At 43.0% G+C, this 17984-nt stretch overlaps 2 protein-coding genes across 8 annotated transcripts in view; both read left to right on the forward strand.

Annotated features, from left to right (window-relative positions):
* The window catches only part of Slc5a3 (solute carrier family 5 member 3), a 29601-nt gene extending 18810 nt beyond the window's left edge, over positions 1-10791 (forward strand). For all 6 annotated transcript variants that reach the window (XM_076549224.1, XM_042259554.2, XM_076549225.1 and 3 more), the window contains exon 2: positions 39-10791. In XM_076549224.1, coding sequence (XP_076405339.1) covers positions 364-2520 — 2157 coding nt within the window. In that variant the 5' untranslated portion in view covers positions 39-363 and the 3' untranslated portion in view covers positions 2521-10791. The remainder of the gene's footprint in view (positions 1-38) is intronic.
* Mrps6 (mitochondrial ribosomal protein S6) overlaps positions 1-17984 on the forward strand; it is a 68770-nt gene that overhangs the window by 25926 nt on the left and 24860 nt on the right. The gene's annotated exons all lie outside the window — the stretch shown is intronic.

Consider the following 17984-nt stretch of genomic DNA (forward strand, 5'->3'; position numbering starts at 1 on the left):
TAATTCAATCTTTGTCTTTTGTCTTTGCTGCCTTGCAGGGTTGGTACAGTAGGCTTCACTAGACTTAGCTGCAACTCAGAATTTCTCCTCCAGCACCTGAGTAAATGCTGATGGTCTTGTGGATTAAGAGTACGAGCTAAATTCTCAATCCCAATTGAGAAGCGGAGGAAATGTAAAACTGTCTCCTTCCAAGCTTACCACAGCCACCACCATCAAGCCAGCAAACAAAGGACAAAGACTTTGAACTGCTGTGTTGCTCTGTGTAGTCCTGTTCGCGTGTGCTTTACAGACTTGGCTGGGTTACTAAGTAAATAAAACGTTGGACGCTCTGTCATTTGGACATTTTATTCACAAGTTACCAGAATGAGGGCTGTACTGGAGACAGCAGACATTGCCATAGTGGCCCTGTATTTTATCCTGGTCATGTGCATTGGTTTTTTTGCCATGTGGAAATCTAATAGAAGCACTGTGAGTGGATACTTCCTGGCCGGGCGATCTATGACCTGGGTGGCAATTGGTGCCTCTCTGTTTGTGAGCAATATTGGGAGTGAACACTTCATTGGGCTGGCAGGATCTGGAGCAGCAAGTGGATTTGCAGTGGGCGCATGGGAGTTCAATGCCTTACTGCTCTTGCAACTTCTGGGATGGGTTTTCATCCCGATTTACATCCGGTCAGGGGTATACACTATGCCTGAATACTTGTCCAAGAGATTCGGTGGCCATAGGATTCAGGTCTATTTTGCGGCCTTGTCTCTGCTTCTCTATATCTTCACCAAGCTCTCAGTGGACCTGTATTCAGGTGCCCTCTTTATCCAGGAGTCGTTGGGTTGGAACCTTTATGTGTCTGTCATCCTGCTCATTGGCATGACCGCTCTGCTGACTATCACCGGAGGCCTGGTTGCAGTGATCTACACAGACACTCTACAGGCTCTGCTCATGATCATTGGGGCACTCACACTTATGGTTATTAGCATGATGAAGATTGGAGGGTTTGAGGAAGTTAAGAAAAGGTACATGTTGGCCTCACCCAATGTTACTTCCATTTTGTTGAAATACAACCTTTCCAACACAAATTCGTGTAACGTCCACCCGAAGGTTGATGCCCTAAAAATGCTGCGAGATCCAACAGATGAAGATGTTCCATGGCCTGGATTCATTCTTGGGCAGACCCCAGCCTCAGTGTGGTACTGGTGTGCTGACCAAGTCATCGTGCAGAGGGTTCTGGCAGCCAAAAACATTGCTCATGCCAAAGGCTCTACTCTAATGGCTGGCTTCTTGAAGCTTCTACCAATGTTTATCATAGTTGTACCGGGAATGATTTCCAGGATACTGTATGTTGATGATATAGCTTGCATCAACCCCGAACACTGCATGCAAGTGTGTGGAAGCAGAGCTGGGTGCTCCAATATTGCCTACCCTCGCCTGGTGATGAGGTTGGTTCCCGTGGGTCTTCGGGGCTTGATGATGGCAGTGATGATCGCGGCTCTGATGAGTGACCTGGACTCCATCTTTAACAGCGCCAGTACCATTTTCACCCTCGACGTGTACAAACTTCTCCGCAAGAGTGCAAGCTCCCGGGAACTCATGATAGTGGGCAGGATATTTGTGGCTTTTATGGTTGTCATCAGCATAGCATGGGTGCCCATTATTGTAGAGATGCAAGGAGGCCAGATGTACCTTTATATCCAGGAGGTGGCAGATTATCTGACCCCTCCAGTGGCAGCCCTCTTCCTTCTGGCAATTTTCTGGAAACGCTGCAATGAGCAAGGGGCCTTCTATGGTGGAATGGCAGGCTTTGTTCTTGGAGCTGCCCGTTTGATACTGGCTTTTACCTACCGTGCTCCTGAGTGTGACCAGCCTGACAACAGGCCAGGCTTCATCAAAGACGTCCATTATATGTATGTGGCTACAGCACTGTTTTGGATCACAGGACTCATTACTGTAATTGTTAGTCTTCTCACACCACCTCCCACAAAGGATCAGATTCGAACTACCACCTTTTGGTCAAAGAAGACCCTGGTGACAAAGGAGAGCTGCTCTCAGAAAGACGAGCCCTACAAAATGCAAGAGAAGAGCATCCTACGAGTCGCTGAGAACAGTGAGGTCATCAACCACGTCATCCCCAACGGGAAATCTGAAGACAGCATTAAGGGACTCCAGCCTGAAGACGTTAATCTGCTGGTGGCATGCAGAGAAGAGGGCAACCCAGGAGCCTCCCTGGGTCATTCAGAGGCAGAAACACCAGTAGATGCTTATTCCAATGGGCAAGCAGCTCTCATGGGGGAGAGAGAGAGAGAGAAGGAGACAGAAAACGGAAGCCGCTACTGGAAGTTCATAGACTGGTTTTGTGGCTTTAAAAGTAAAAGCCTTAGCAAGAGGAGTCTCAGAGACTTGATGGATGAGGAGGCTGTTTGTTCACAGATGTTAGAAGAGCCTCCGCAAGTTAAAGTGGTATTAAATATTGGACTGTTCGCAGTGTGTTCACTCGGGATTTTCATGTTTGTTTATTTCTCCTTATGAACTTAAGGATGCGGTGAGACACTTAACTTAAGCAAATACTGGTCTTTGAAAACAAAAATGTAACTCTTGCATCTCTCAGGCATTGTTTACGCTGAAGGTTTTAGCCAAATTTTACTTAGCAGAAAATCATCTATTTGCAAGACTGTTTCCCCAGAGTTGGATGAAAGGAAATCTTCAACTTAAATGAAACAAAGCAGACTGAATTGTGGGGGGGAATGTGGTTTTAGAGTTTTACATACCAAAGTGAGGAAAGACCAATTATTCTCATAGATCATGTAAAGCAGAACGTGTTAAGATGTCATGATGAAGTGTCTTGTGTGCATTGCCCAGTCTTAGTAGAACTTTGCCGAAGTAGATCTGCTCATTTGTAAGCTTTTTGTCTCTAATCCCTGCTAGGATTAAAAGATGGAATTCGTAGAGATTGTATGATTAGTTATGTCCTGAAAGTCTAATGTGTTGTGTAGTGATTACTGCAGGACAACTTTGTTTGCGTGATTGTTTTCGTTAGCATGAGTCGATGGGTTCTGCTTGCCAGGAGAAAGGCAGGATGTTTTCCTGTAGGTGTTTTTGTACCACTTGTATGTGGAATGGAAGTGGTTTGGGGCAGACTTGGTTTCAATCCCCTTCCTCTATTTTTTTCTTACTTAAACTGAACCATGCTCAAATGACCAAGTTTATATACCAAGTCTGTCTATAATTTTCTTTTTAATCAGGGGGGAAGTAAATATTGCTGATGATCCCCACATTTATTGATCAAATAAGGTTGTTTTAAAATAGTTTGGGAATTACCAGCTACCATGCAATGCTTGATGAACTTAATGCTAAGAGGATAATGAATCATTTTCTACCTGTTTCTAGCTGCTTCCTTGTCATTTTGTAACATTCCTTGTTAATTAGCCAAATGCCTTCCCATATGGGTCCAGTTGTCAGAAAATGTTCAGTATCGTGACGGAAAGTTGGCACTGCTTTTGTATGCTGGGTTGTGGTACTTGATAGCTTGTGATATACTGATGTTGTGTTTAGAGGGGAGATCAAGTGCTGACTGCATACTGCATTCTCCCTAAGTTCTCTTCGTGGTTTTTGTCTTTCTTGAAGATGGGCCGTGTGTTTACATCTCTGCTGTTAGAGTCAGCACGTGAGTGTGTTTCCTATAGACTGCTTGTCCGTCACAGGAAACCTCACCCTCGCTGTTTGTCAGTGTAGGTTTCTCGGGGGGTGGCCAGCATGTTCCTAAGTTGCCATGAACAGAGACTTCGGGCTTAGCAGTGTGCTTGTGGAGGATATCACAGGACTCTCGATACAGACCTTTATCTTGGCTTAGTATCCAGATGTAACATCCATGGGCAGTCGATTTTCATAGGCTGTTTCTCCTTAGTGAGGATGGTGCAGAAGGCATTAGAGAAAACCTCTTGAGGATGATGTGTAGTCCTGTGTCTTCAACACTGCCTGTTCTCCTCCATGAAAAATGAGGACGCTGATTATGTACCTACTTTCTTTATGCTAATAACTTTTACAATTACACAATAAATTTATTAAGCCTTGTACTCAAGGAGAATTATTACTTTTATAGGTCATTTTGTAGATTTTTTGAATCAGAACTCAACCCGATAACTAGTTTTTGGTTGTTTTTTTTTTTTTTTTTTGTGATGCATCAACCTGTTTGCAAATGATAGACTTGAGTCCAACCCTGACTTTGGGGATCATTCGGTGCATGCAGTCTTCCTGTCTGCAGGGGGTTCTGATGGACTGAATCTGTAGATGGAAAAAGTCATTTATGTACAAATAGCATGTATTTCTGAAGAACTTAGAGTGCCTTGTACAATTTTTCTCTCAGTTTCTATTTTGAGGTTTATAACCTAGGGACCAAGTAGACAGGGGCCATCCGTTTCCTGAATGGAGGTTGAGGCTGTGATGTGTCCAAGGTTACAGGACCTTTTGGAAAGATGAGAAATCAGTTCTCCAAATCTGGATTCAGAGTTTGCCCACATGTGTTTGAATGAATGGTTTGTTCATGGTTTGTGACAGTCTTCTCTTAAAGAATTATCCATTTGAGATAACCTTTCAGGCTTTGAAAATGTTAACAAGATCTTGGCTTGTCCAAATTTGTATTAAGTTGTAGGAGTTAGTGTTTCCTTTGAACACATCCCTATGCTTAGCAAGAATTGACACATTGGCTGAGTGGCCTTCCTAATCCTCATATTTACAGCAGAAGTGAATAGATATTTGTGTGAATTTCTCCCCTTTATTAATATTGAGTCTTAATAATTTGGAATGTCAGAGTCCTCTTACCCTCTTTTTGTTGTCTTATAGTAAGATACATAAAATACATCATCATGTGTCTGTGTGTAAATAGCAGTAGGTCAAGTTTAGAGTACTAATGTTTATAAATAAGGAATGCCTTAGCATATCCACTAGGTGTTTATTCTCACCAGTACGAACATCACTTTATTGAGTCTGAAGTCCCTAACTAACGCTTGTCTTCCTTACCTTCCCAGTAATAGATACTGTGATTAAGTAAGTATGTGAATTGGTGATGGCAGCTTCATTTCAGGAGACCAGTCTTTAGTCTGTGGGTTGTTGGAATGATCTTGGAATGATACATGATTATTTCAGGCTAGCAAAATGTTCATCCTTCACATGGATATATGAGTCCTAAAAGATGGCATGTATCTGTATAGACATTTACACATGCATTTTTGTGCTTATGCAAGCTAAGGATCTGAATTGACCAAGATTGACCGTGACTAAAATAGTGACTAAAAGTAAAAACACAGGTGAGGCTATTGGTCTACAGAGGTAGGTGAGAAATAGAAGCCTGGCATTTATCATATGCTATCATGTGTTTTGTCTTCCCAAGCAGTTCATGTCTGGGTCTAGAGTGAAGGGCTTTTAACAGTGGCCTGGAGAATGATTGTCGGCTCTTCCATGGGACTTCAGGTTTCTCTTTCATTTCAGAAGATTGTATCCTGCCATCCCAAGAATAAACAGCTGGGCCGATCTCTCCTTCAGCTATTCTTTCTAGGAAGTGATTGCTTTTGTTTTTAGAGAAGCATCAAGTAATAGCACCTGTCCTTGGCTCAAATTCAATGGATCTCATTTCCAGGGCTTCCTTTTCACTAGCTCAAAGGATCCATTATCTTGCACAAAGAAGCTGATCAGGGTTGTATGTCCTTATCTCTTAGAGGTGTCAGCATAAGAAATTAGCAGAGACCCTTCCTTCACTTTGTGAAACTTCCCAGTTAAGAATAGATCAGTGGAGTTAATTGGTTCATTGAGCATAGGGTTAAAAGCCTTGTGTGTGGGGGGGTATGAATCTTTAAATTCCTACATTGGGAGTCTTTCTCTATTCCAACTGAGTGATCATCTCATCTTTTTGAATATCATTATAATCGATGGATGCGTCTTCTTTTCTACCGAATAAATAAGCTTTGTCATTAGCCATGAAAAGCTCAGCCTCTTGTCTGATACTCTAGTACTAAGATGGCTTCATTCCCTCCTGCCTTATTCTCTTGCACATCTTCATTGGAGGTATGATTGGAAAGGGACCACTTGGTATCTAGTAGTGACACTTACCATTTCCTAACTTTTATGTTGAAAGACCATGTGTGCACAAGACCATTCCTGTTAAATTACGTGACTGCAGAGCCTTGCTGGCGTACAATTTTTCTAAGAAATAATAATAATAATAATAATAATAATAATAAATTCGATGTTGACAAGTGTGTGCAATACAGATGTGAACAGACTGATAAAGAACAATCACTAGTTTAAAATCTGTAGAGGTGAAAGGTCACATTCATTGGGTTCTGGAACTTGAGGCGGCTGGGCTGTTGGCTAGCGTAAGCCCCTCTCCAGGGAATAAGGTCTAGCTTGGTGAGTTCCATGCTAAGATGGTCAGGTTAAAGTGGCTGATGGCTGCCAGTGATACCTGAGTGGGAAGGAAGCAGGCCTTTCAGCTTCTTGCTCTGTGGGAGTTCTCATTGCCTAAGCAGAGTTTACAGGTGGCAGCGTCTGGTTCCCTTGTCCCTTGCTTCTTAGTCAGTCATCTGCTCTTTCTTTCAGTACTTTCCGATTTCCTGGTTAGTGCTCGGTTTATTTATTTCACATCCTCTCTTGACGTGCACATGTCTTGCTTTGCCCCAGGATTGAGGACTTATAACCAAATAATGATTCATTAAATTACAGTTAGGTTTAAACATACTAAACTTAGAGTATCTAAAAATGTTCATGAGAGTAAATGTTTCCAAGATAATTTCCTCCTATTGATTGGTTAATAATAAAAGCACTAGTGTTTCAGTATTCTTAAAGTCAGGAAACAATAGTGAGTTTCCATAGAAGTCCCTGTGAGATGATGGTGTCACGTGAGGCAGAAAGGCTGATTTTTGCCATGAAGGTGTAAGTCTGAAATGAGTTGGTGTAATGACAAACACTGGTACTGTAGGCCCAAGGCCGGTGCCTAAGCAGTGAGGCGGGGCCGAGCCCCTTCTCCTGAAGATCGCCTCTCCTAACTGGGCTTGGACCTCTCCTGACGCGCTGTTGTGAATACTGTAGCTGCTTAGTGAAGTGAGCCGAGCTTCCATGAGAGCGATGTTGGTGCCAAGTCCCACACTTAGTCATGTGTTTTCATTTAAGTTCTCACTGCTCACCGCTCACTACAGCAGTGTTGTGAAAGCGATGCCGTTCATGTTTCTGTCTCCACTCCTTTATAACAGGCAAGGCTGAGTTCAAGTGTAAGCCACCCATGTTTCTAGCAACCGCTAGCTGCTGGCCTGTAGCACTTTGCCGAGAAACAAAAGAGATGCACTTTATTCTTTAGAGGGGCATGCATCCTGCACGCTCTGCTCGTGGACGGGCTCCTCCGGGCGTCGGAGCCGTGGTTTGCTGTGCCCAGGAGCTGTGTGCAGAAGCTGTGTGTAGGAGCTGTTGCCCTCCTGCGCCTCCTCGCTCACCCAAACATGTATGTCTAGTGAACTCTGCTAGGGATTTTCTGGACAGCACAAGTTGACAGTGTATCCCACAGTGTAATTAGATGAATTCTCCCTGTTTCCCTAGTGCTGCTGGATATATCAATTTATATGTAAGTACACACACACACACACACACACACACACACACACACACACGCGCGCGCGCACATGTTTAATGTTCAATTTATCAGTATAGCCTAGGCATCTGAAAGCAGAATGTCATTAGTAACTGTGTGTGTGTATGTGTGTGTGTGTGTGTGTAAATTGGAAACAGATTGGGCTTATTGAAATCTTCAAATGGCAATTGCTAGTAGACAAGGTTTTCCACAGTGTAGTCAAGTTTTGAGGTTTGTGTAAGGTTGTAGGTAGCCTCCTGCTTGCCGGTGTTGATACGCTGGTTTGCACCCGACCCTTTCTTGGCAGTAAGTTTCCTCTGTTGTTTTTAACTTTATTGTAACTAGTGAAGAAAGCTAGTAGAAAGTACACATTTACACACTTTTATGTGTAGTCTTATGGTTCACGGAAACAAGGCAGTTGAGTATATGTATTGTGGCTTCATGTTATTTATTCATCTTTATTTACTTTATATCTATAATTAAAAATTTGGTTACATTATAATTCTGAGTATATTTTTAGAGTGTTCCAGTATAGGTTTGTTAAGGACATCTGAGAACTCATATAACAAACAATAGTTTATATTTCCATGTGTGAGGAGAGGCTAAAGGTCCATAGAAAGCACAAAACTGTATTCACATGTGTGTGTTTCCACTTGTACAAAGCACAAAACCTAATAGCACTCTCGCACAAGTGCAAGTCACAAACCCACCAGACTTTGTTCCAGGGTTTTCATCAGGAAGACCACAGTACTGAAAGGCTAGACAGCGAGTCCGCTGTTAGAACTGGGGTCTCGGTCATAGTCTCCGAATCTCACTCTGTGATGCTCCGATGGAGAGAGTAACTGCTTGTATTTGGTGGCTAGGGAAAATGAGATTTGTAGACACAGACCCACAATCCAAAACGAAAACTGGGACAGGCGGGTTTCTGGTGGGCAGAGCAGGTGACAGACAGCTTTGTAAGTTGTAGTTATTTGAATAGTTTAAAAAAAAATCTTGTCTAGAATAAATATTATTTGTTTCCAACAGTGCTCTAAAAACATGAAAAAATTCACATTAAATAGTGCAAATACCATATTGATCTTTTGTATAGATTTGCACAAGGGGGCGTTACCTTTATTTTCCTTATGTGCTTAACTGTACTTTATAGAGAGTTGGATCTGTGTTCTGCACATCAGACTATTTCTGGACAGATTCAACATGACACTGCTTTTCATAATGGCACTGAGAATTTTTTAATGTGTTCCGTTAGTTGTTCCTCAAGACTAGATGAGTGGAAAGCTGTGGGTGTGCATGCCGGAGTGAAAATGGCATTTCTTCCCACTCACCATTGCCCTTGGCCCGGTTTCCTTGACCTCCACATAGTCCCGTGTTTACCAAGAATGAAAAGGAGCCGTCTCAGTTCTGTCTCCATCTTAAGATACAGCTCGCAGGAAGGAGCGGGCCTCCTCTGTAACCTTTTAACTAAGATTGTAGATGGTATAGACTAATGTGACCTTAAAAAAAGACAAGGTCTTGGTATGTGATATATCTTAGAGTCCACATGAGCACTGATGGTGAGATGTCTCCCTCCAGCAAGAAGCTAGGGGTGTGTACGTACATCAGGTGTGTGTACGTACAGCAGGTGTGTGTATGTACAGCAGGTGTGTGTACATACAGCAGGTGTGTGTACGTACAGCAGGTGTGTGTAGGTACAGCGGAATTTTACAGCAGGTAACTTTGAGGTTGCAGGGTGGGGGTGGGGAGCTGAGAGGAACAGTGTGTGAGGAATGTCCTTGGCTTAGCAATATGTGACAGTGTAGAGCAGTGAGCCTTTGACCTATGGATTCTGTACCTTTAAGAGCGTTTATTACAACTTTTTGAAATGCTTTTTGAAATTTCTTTGGCAGAAATGATTTTCATTTATAATTTCATGGAAAACTGCTTTAATTAGACTAAGTGAAAAGTAGCCCTAGTGTAAATATGTATAATTTCCTAATTTCATTCACTGTGAGATCTCAGACTTTTGAGTGGCAAATAGATCACCAAGTCTTTTGCTCATGGACTTCTCTGTGGGGTTTTTAAGATGTAAAAGCTTTATTATTATTATTTTCTAAATAGCAACAGACTGCATTGGTGTCTGATGACGGTTCGGAACCGTCCTCTGCCGCCCTTCCCGTTCCTGCTTCAGTCTGTGAGCACCTGCAGGGCGCAGACCCAGCGGGCCTCCCTGTCTCTGCTTGGACAAAGCCCTTCTTTGTCCGGAACTGTTGGTAATCACCGTATGAACTGTTAGGCTTTTCTGCTTTTATTTTTCTTTTTTGACAAAATGGATATCAAAAATAGTTGCTGTGCAAAAGTTAGTAGTCTTCTTCAAGAAGAGAACAATTCCTTTTCTAATAATATCCTGTGAAATTGCTTCATTCATTCCTTTATTTTTAAGCCAAATGTCAGCGGAATACTGCTGCTTTTATCGAAATAATTTTGATATGTAAGTATTAATGCATTTTAAAAGATGTCTGCATTGAGGAATATTTTCCCAGTGTACTGCCTGTGAAAACTTCGTTCACATTCTGGTTAAGAGACCAGTTAGTACGCTGCGGCTGTGTATTATGTACGTGTATCATTTTAGTCTGATATTATAGACCAAATATGGTTGTAAGGAGTTGATGAACATTAATTTGTTATTGGTTAGTTTTTAATTTTTTTCTGTTGTCTTCAGCCTCTTTTGTTTTCAAGTTTGACTAATATGGTCCATTTCATTGTGTAATTCATTTTCAAAGAAATTACAATTTACTTCCATCTTGAAAACAGTTAAAACTGTAGATTTAAAATTGTTAACTATTTGTGACAATTCTAACTTGCCTATACTGTATACAGCTGAGTTTTAAAATTGTAGAATTGTATGATCTTGGTTTACTGTGTTGTGTTACTGTTGTTTAAAAATTGACAAAAAAAAAAAAAAAAAGGCCAATCTGCTAAAGAGCTGTCAGTTTTTATTGCTGACTACAAAACACTCTGTTCTTTGTGTTCTCCTGTTCTTTTGCCAGCTGCTGCATTAGCCTTCAGAAGTATTTGAAAACTTAAGATGAGTACATTTCTTGCAAAGTCCGTTCCTTTCTGTGGTATTTTGTCCTGTAACTGAAGTGTAGTAATTATTTTATGGAAATGTCAGCACTTCTGTACCAACTTTGAATAAAATGAGAAATTTACACTTCTGTGACTCTTACAATGTGAATGTCTGTCCCCAAATTTAGTGTTCCGTGTCTCAGTTGCACAAGTCAGACTCCACCTAAGTTCTTGCTGACTTGGCTCTTGGGTGCTCTCCGAATCCACACACTGGTATTCTCACTCTAACAAACGCTGTGAACCACTGACCCACAGGTGGTGTGGCTAAGGACACTTAGATGGAAAACATGGAGTAAAGAAGAACATTCTTGGGTTTTCCCTTGTGGTTTCAAAATCACTTCAAGTCACAGGAAGCTGAAGAAGACAAGGGGACATAGGAATTGTCTTCACCCAAGTTGAGCAGAGTTACCATTGCCACGCTTGCTTTGCAGACGTATCTTAAGCTTCTGAGAGCTTACATTACATTGGCTTACATTACTCCCTTTAAAGTTCTTGGGGGCATTCTTAAGGTAGCGACAGTTAATCACAATTATTATAAAAACCTACAAAGTTACTTTGGGTGTGTTTCAATCCAAAGACATCGGATGTTGCCGGTTAGCATAAAGAGATCATTTAGAGGTCGAGTGTTGCATTTAGCTCTGTGCCTCTTGTTTCCCTTAATCTGGGACAAATTCCTTGTCTCCCACCCCATGTTTGAGGCCAGTGATGCTGTGAATGCCCCACAACTTGGGATCATGTTGTTTCTCATGACTAGATCTAGACTGTACATTTGGGGCAGGGGTACACCCTAGTGAATGGTAGGGTGTTCTGATGTGCTACTGTCCTGTGTGGTCAAGGTGCTCGCTTCCTAGCTCCATTGTCAAGCTGGGGTGTTTTTTTTTTTTTTTTTTTGCTTGTTTGTTTTTGATGAATTTTGCTTGTTTGAACTACGAATTAATTATTCAGTAAGTCATAGGCCACTACTGTTATTTATTTTTTTTAAATGTTTCCAGATTTAGCTAATGGGACATTCATGGAAGTTTTGTGGGTTTTTTGTTTTTTGTTTTTGACATAGCTCCATCAGTATTGGAAGTACCTATTTCTAGTATACCAGAACATTCTAGGCTCATTGTTGTTCTTTCTGTATCCCAGTTGGGTCAAGCATCTGGTAGGAAATGGTCTAAATGTGCTCCTGGCTGTAAAGATTTGCACCATTTCACCCTTTGATATACAGGGCATCATCTGCTGGCTCCAGTTCTGTTTAATTCATCTATTTGGTATGTGCACACCTGCTTATGAAGCCTGGAGCTGGCACTGGGCGTGTTCCCCAGTTGTTTGCCAAGGCCGAGTCTCTGCCGAGCCTGAGCTTGCTAACTGGAGTTAGCTCCTTGTCTAGGATTCCCTGTCCCTGCTGGCCCAGTCAGTGCTGGGACGGCAGGCAACCACAGTGCCTGCTCAGCTTTGACATGTGTCTGGGAATCTGGACTTGAAAAGCTGATGATACTGACCCACTTGTCACATTTACTCTAAAGTCTGTAGAATTAAAAGACATTTTATTTGCATATTTCGTGTTTGAATACAGAATTCTGAATTGGAACGTTTTCAGAAACTAGAAACTAGAAAACAGTGGAAATTTGGAAACCTAATATGATTTTTTCCCTAGTTTGTATGTTTCATGTTACAACATTTCAGAATTACAAGTTTTGCTGGAAGTCTCTGGCCCAGTGGGCTCTCTGAGCATGGCAGCATGGTCCTCGGGTGCCGGGGTGCTCTTTGTTTAGCCCTTGGATTGCTTGGGTTGCTACACCTAAGTTTCTCAGTCTTGTTGGCTCGCTCTTTTCAGCTCTTTTTCTCTTCTCAGGAGTTTCTAAGCTGTATCTTCTAGCTTTTTTTGTGGACAAATTTAAGCAACTTGTATCAGATTTTCATTTTAAGAGCTCTTCTGTGCCCGAGTCTTGTGAGAGCCTGTCTTTATTTCCTGGATGTGGCTTCTCATCCACGGAAACACTGGAGCTTTTTCTTCTGTGTCCCTTACTCCAAGACAGCTTTTTTCTGTCTGTGGTCGTCTGTGGTAAAGGCTTTCACTCGGTGTGTGCAGGTCATTGGCTGGCCCTGCTGGTCTTGTATGGTAAAGGCTTTTCTCGGTGTGTGCAGGTCATTGGCTGTCCATGCTGGTCTTGTATGGTAAAGGCTTGTCTCAGTGTGTGCAGGTCATTGGCTGGCCATGCTGGTCTTGTATGGTAAAGGCTTGTCTCAGTGTGTGCAGGTCATTGGCTGGCCATGCTGGTCTTGTATGGTAAAGGCTTTTCTCAGTGTGTGCAGGTCATTGGCTGTCCATGCTGGTCTTGTATGATAAAGGCTTTTCTCAGTGTGTGCAGGTCATTGGCTGTCCATGCTGGTCTTGTATGGTAAAGGCTTTTCTCAGTGTGTGCAGGTCATTGGCTGTCCATGCTGGTCTTGTATGGTAAAGGCTTTTCTCAGTGTGTGCAGGTCATTGGCTGTCTTGCTGCAGTCTGCTAAGGTGTGTGTGTGCAGGTCATTGGCTGTCCATGCTGGTCCTGTATGGTAAAGGCTTTTCTCGGTGTGTGCAGGTCATTGGCTGTCCATGCTGGTCCTGTATGGTAAAGGCTTTTCTCGGTGTGTGCAGGTCATTGGCTGTCTTGCTGTGGTCTACTCAGGTGAACAACAGCAAAGATGCTCTCTGCTGGGGGTTTTGTCAGCTTCAGCACAGAAAGCTTTAAACTGAAGGATGTGGCTGGAGATGTAGTTCTGAGTAGAGCACCTCTGTAGTGTGTGAGGCCCTGGGCTCTGCCCTCAACAGCCACCCAAGACAGAGAAATCTGGTGGATCACCACTTTGAGAGCACAGGGTTTCAGTGTTCACTGCAGTTTTTCTTGGTCTTTTTGGTACGACACCCTACTTAGAGCAGTGCGTGTGCCTCCTGCCTGTAGACTGCCCTCTGTTGAGTCCCCTCCAGAGACTCCTGTGCGTGCATCTCGGGATCTACCAACTGTGTGCCTTCCCTCCCCCTGACTTAACCCTCATTTCCAGAGCACAGCCCAAGGTCTGTGTGTGTGGTCCATCTTCCCTGCTGCAGGTCCCCACCTCCTTCCTGTGGCTCTTTCCTCTCCCACCTTCCCCAGGACTTTACCTTAGAGTGTGTATCCGTGTATCGTGTTGTGTACTGTGTGTGTGTGTGTGTGTGTGTGTGTGTGTGTGTGTGTGTGTGTGTGGTCATGCGTGCTGCAGTAAAGCTGGAAAAGTTATCTCACGTCTTGGTGGGTTTTCTGGAATCCTCCAGTTTGCCAGGGTGTCTTGGTGTCTGCCCTTGAGTTTGGCCTTTCAAGGTTGAAATTTCAGAGCTTTTGCCCATTACTTCTCTTCCCTGAAAGAATGCTGACTATTGAAAGCAAAGCTGGGGTGTACAATTCTGTTTTCCTTGAAAGTACAGAATTGTGAAGATTTGATGTTTCAAAGGTAGTAGACCTTACCGAGCAAAGCATTTTACTGTGACACTTGACATGGATAGCGCACACAGAACAACACAGACGGACTGTAGTCATCATCATTTTTCACTAGATTCTCCAGATTCCCAGTGAACACTGACTTGGCAAACACAAGTTCTCCTTGGTCAGGTTCCTGGGAACCCATTTTTGTCAACTGATCATCTTGATTTTATCTGTGTCTGCTTACACTAGTAAATGTGCCTGTGACGTGCATCTAACCGTTTCCTAAAGACCCAAGAGCACACACTAGGAAGTACTCCGTTATTACACTTAAATAGCATCAGCAAAGCCATACACGTTCACAAAGCAAACAACAACTAAAGCGCCACATCAACCTGGCACTAAATAGACTGCAGAAAGGGCGCTTGTTTAGGGTGGGAGCTGGAACGAGGCACCACATTGCCCTGTTCCGCTGCATCTGGGAATATGCGCAACAGCGAGTGACCCCTATTTCTATGTGCATGTCTGCAAATATGGATTTGGGGGTACAGACACCTCTTACATAATGGACTTAGGTTGACTTACTACAAAGTGAGCTCCAGGACAGCCAGTACTATTACACAGAGAACCTTGTCTCCAAACCCCAGAAAACAAAAACAAAAACAAACAAACAAAGAAGAAGAAGCAAGCTGAGCAAGCCATGGGGAGCAAACCAGTAAGCAGCCCCCTCCATGGCCTCTGCCTCCAAGCACCTGCCCTACTTGAGCTCTGCCCCGACATCCTTCACTGTTACTTGGAGTCCGAGAAGAGACAAATCTCTTACAGACTGCTTTAGGTCATGGTGTTCATCACAGCAATAGAAACTAAACTAAGACACGTACATGCCTACACTCACACATATGAGTGTACGTTTGGAGGAAAAAAAAACATGATCACCAATTCACATCTGTATAGCACCTTCATTTTCATTTTATGAACTATTATGACTGACAATTAAAAGAACTTCTTAAGAAAAATGGACTTATGTTGACAAGCAGACTCCCTCCCTCCCTCCCTCCCTCCCTCCCTCCCTCCCTCCCTCCCTCCCTCCCTCCCTCCCTCCCTCCCTCCACAGGCAATAGAACACTGTCAGTCTCCCTTGTTTTAGGGAGTTCATCTAATGAACCCACATCTTCAAAGTTCTCTCTCTCTCAAGTTTTTTTCCCCATCCTCCACTGAAATAAATGTGTTCCTAAGTTCTAAAATTTGGTGTAATGTGCTCCACTCTCTGTGACATTGCCTTCATTTATTTTCTGTCGCTAAACAGAGTAACAGAGACTGATTTATGAAGACCAGAGGCTCATTTGACTCATGGATATGGGAACTGGGAGGTCCAAGAGCATGGTGCTAGCGTCCCTCACTGCCACCTCCATTCCAGCATGTTGAGGACCTTGTCGAGTTCTAACAGGACATCGGACACTAAAGGAGCCAGAGCAGGACACAGGCACCCCTGTGGTAAACCCATGAGTCTGTCAGTCGTCTCCCAGTGGTCCTGTTCCAGATGTCTTCAGCATAAATGTGGGGACGGTGTTTCTCACACATGTAACTTGGGGCACACATTTGTCCTTCGCAGGTGTGAACTCAGGACACGGATTCCGATCCTTTACCATCTTAGTCTTTCTTTGTAAGCAGGGCCTGTGGTGTGAGGAGAGCAGATTGGCTGTGAACTCAGAATCTTTCCATTCGAGTCCTGGAATTGCAGACATGGCCAGGTACCCTGTGAAGGCCCTTTACCACCTTCATCCATGTATTATCTAGACATCAGGTGGATGCGGCTCACTTTTCACAAATCTCTGACTTGGGTTTTGTACTCCAGACCAGATATTGCTAATGTTTAACTGGCGGTGATGAAAAAGGTACAACACGTATCTGCACACATGTGTACACACACACACACACACACACACACACACACACACACACACACACATCTCAGACAGACACACACCATACAGAGAAAAGTAGGTACAACACATGTACCTGCACACATGGACACACACATCACAGACAGACAGACAGACAGACAGACAGACCACACCACACAGAGAAAAGTGCAGCACATGAGGATGCTGTTCTTCACTTGGTCCCTCCAGCTCCATGTCACCCTGTGGCAGGCTCCCTGATGTCCTGCTTGCATCTAGGGTTGCTAACTGTTTTCATGGCTTTTCAGACTCTTTTAGCTTTTTTTTTTTTTTTTTTTTTTCCATCACAGGCAATTTATTTTGTTCTATTCATTCACAGTTAATACAGAAAATACTTGGAAACATTTCCATATAATGTTTGACACAGAAATCATCAAATAGAAGTATACAATGTTGACAGGAGGCAGTACATTTATAATTTATAACCCCAAATGTATTTATAAATTAGAAATGGAAAGATCTACAAATGAAATTATGAAGGTTCACCAAAGTCATTTAATCTGTCAGTTTCTCATTCATTTTTATGTCTTAATAATATTCTATTGTATGAATAAGCCACATTTTATTTCTCTCCAGTATTTGATAGCTATTTGAGTTGTTTTAACTTTTTTACTATTAGCAACACACTGCTGTAAACCTTCATGTACATGTTTCATAGGTGCACATTTTCAGTAGTTTGAGGATATATTCCTAAGGGTAGAATTGTTGAGTAACAGAGTAACAATGTTTTGCATTTTGACCAACCACCAAACTGTTTTGCCAAAGTGGCACACCATTTTACAATCTCACCAAATCCTTGTTTTTAAGGCTCTGATTTTTGTACAAAAGTATTTAATCATTCTGTCAGACCAAACCAGGAAAAGTAAGCTATAGTTCAGAGCTGTTCTATTCCATTTACTATGCAAAGCCATTCTTGGCGTTTGCAACTCTCAGCCCTTTTGAGTATTCTTGCAGTGTTCACCTTTTCCTCCACCACTCTTTTAGCTTTTGTAGCTCTGAGTTCCCTGCATGCTTTAGGATTTGAGCATCTGCTGGTAATGAGTGATAATGAGGTTTGTTTGTTTTATTCCATCCCAAGTCAAGCTAGAGATCTGAATACACGGTGACTAACTGAATTTCTTTGCCTAGCTCCTCCTTGGTTATTTCTGGTTCCTGTACTCCAGCTCTGGTTTTGAGTAAGGTTGTGCATTTGCTTTATTATGCATTTCTGCCTTTCAAAAAGTGGCCTTTGTTTCTTCTTTGCAGTGAAGATCTTCTTTCTTCTGTCTTCTGACGGTTTTAGTCTCTTCCTCCTTTTCAGCTGGATCCAGTAGTAAGAGCTTTCACTTCTTGACTCTGACTTAGGCGTTCATCAGATGTGTGCTGACCACACACAGGGCCAGCTGCTGCCCCTCTCCGGGGCCGCGAGGGTAAGAGGCGGACTAAGAGGTTAGTTCAGGAAAAGGGACTCCTGCAGGGCTCACTGGACTGCTCCTGGGGTCACCGAGGCAAGGCATGCGCTTCCGAAGTAGCTGAGTCTCCGTGACCAACTGCATCGGGTAGTTCTGCGGTGGTGTATGTCCTTGTGTCTGTCTGCCCTGCTTTCATGGTGGAAACACATGAAGCATCTTCCCGCTGTCGCCTGGATTTCAGCACCTGCCTGGCCGGGCTGATGGTGCTGTGTTCTGCTGCACAGCCAGATGTGCAGATCTGCGGCCATTAACAGTGCCTGTTTCCGATTCTAATACTGCATTTAAAAAGGTAAAGAACACTTCTCTCAATACAGTCATCTCATTGGTATTTTTCCAGACGTTGCCTTGGCGTTTAGAAGATTTCCAGGATCTAACTAGAATCTCCTTCTGCGTCTCGTCTTTGCTGTCAAAATCCTTGGTTGATGCAAACCTTCCCTGG

This window comes from Peromyscus maniculatus, chromosome 12 (assembly GCF_049852395.1).
Source record: "Peromyscus maniculatus bairdii isolate BWxNUB_F1_BW_parent chromosome 12, HU_Pman_BW_mat_3.1, whole genome shotgun sequence".
Taxonomy (NCBI): Eukaryota; Metazoa; Chordata; class Mammalia; order Rodentia; family Cricetidae; genus Peromyscus; species Peromyscus maniculatus.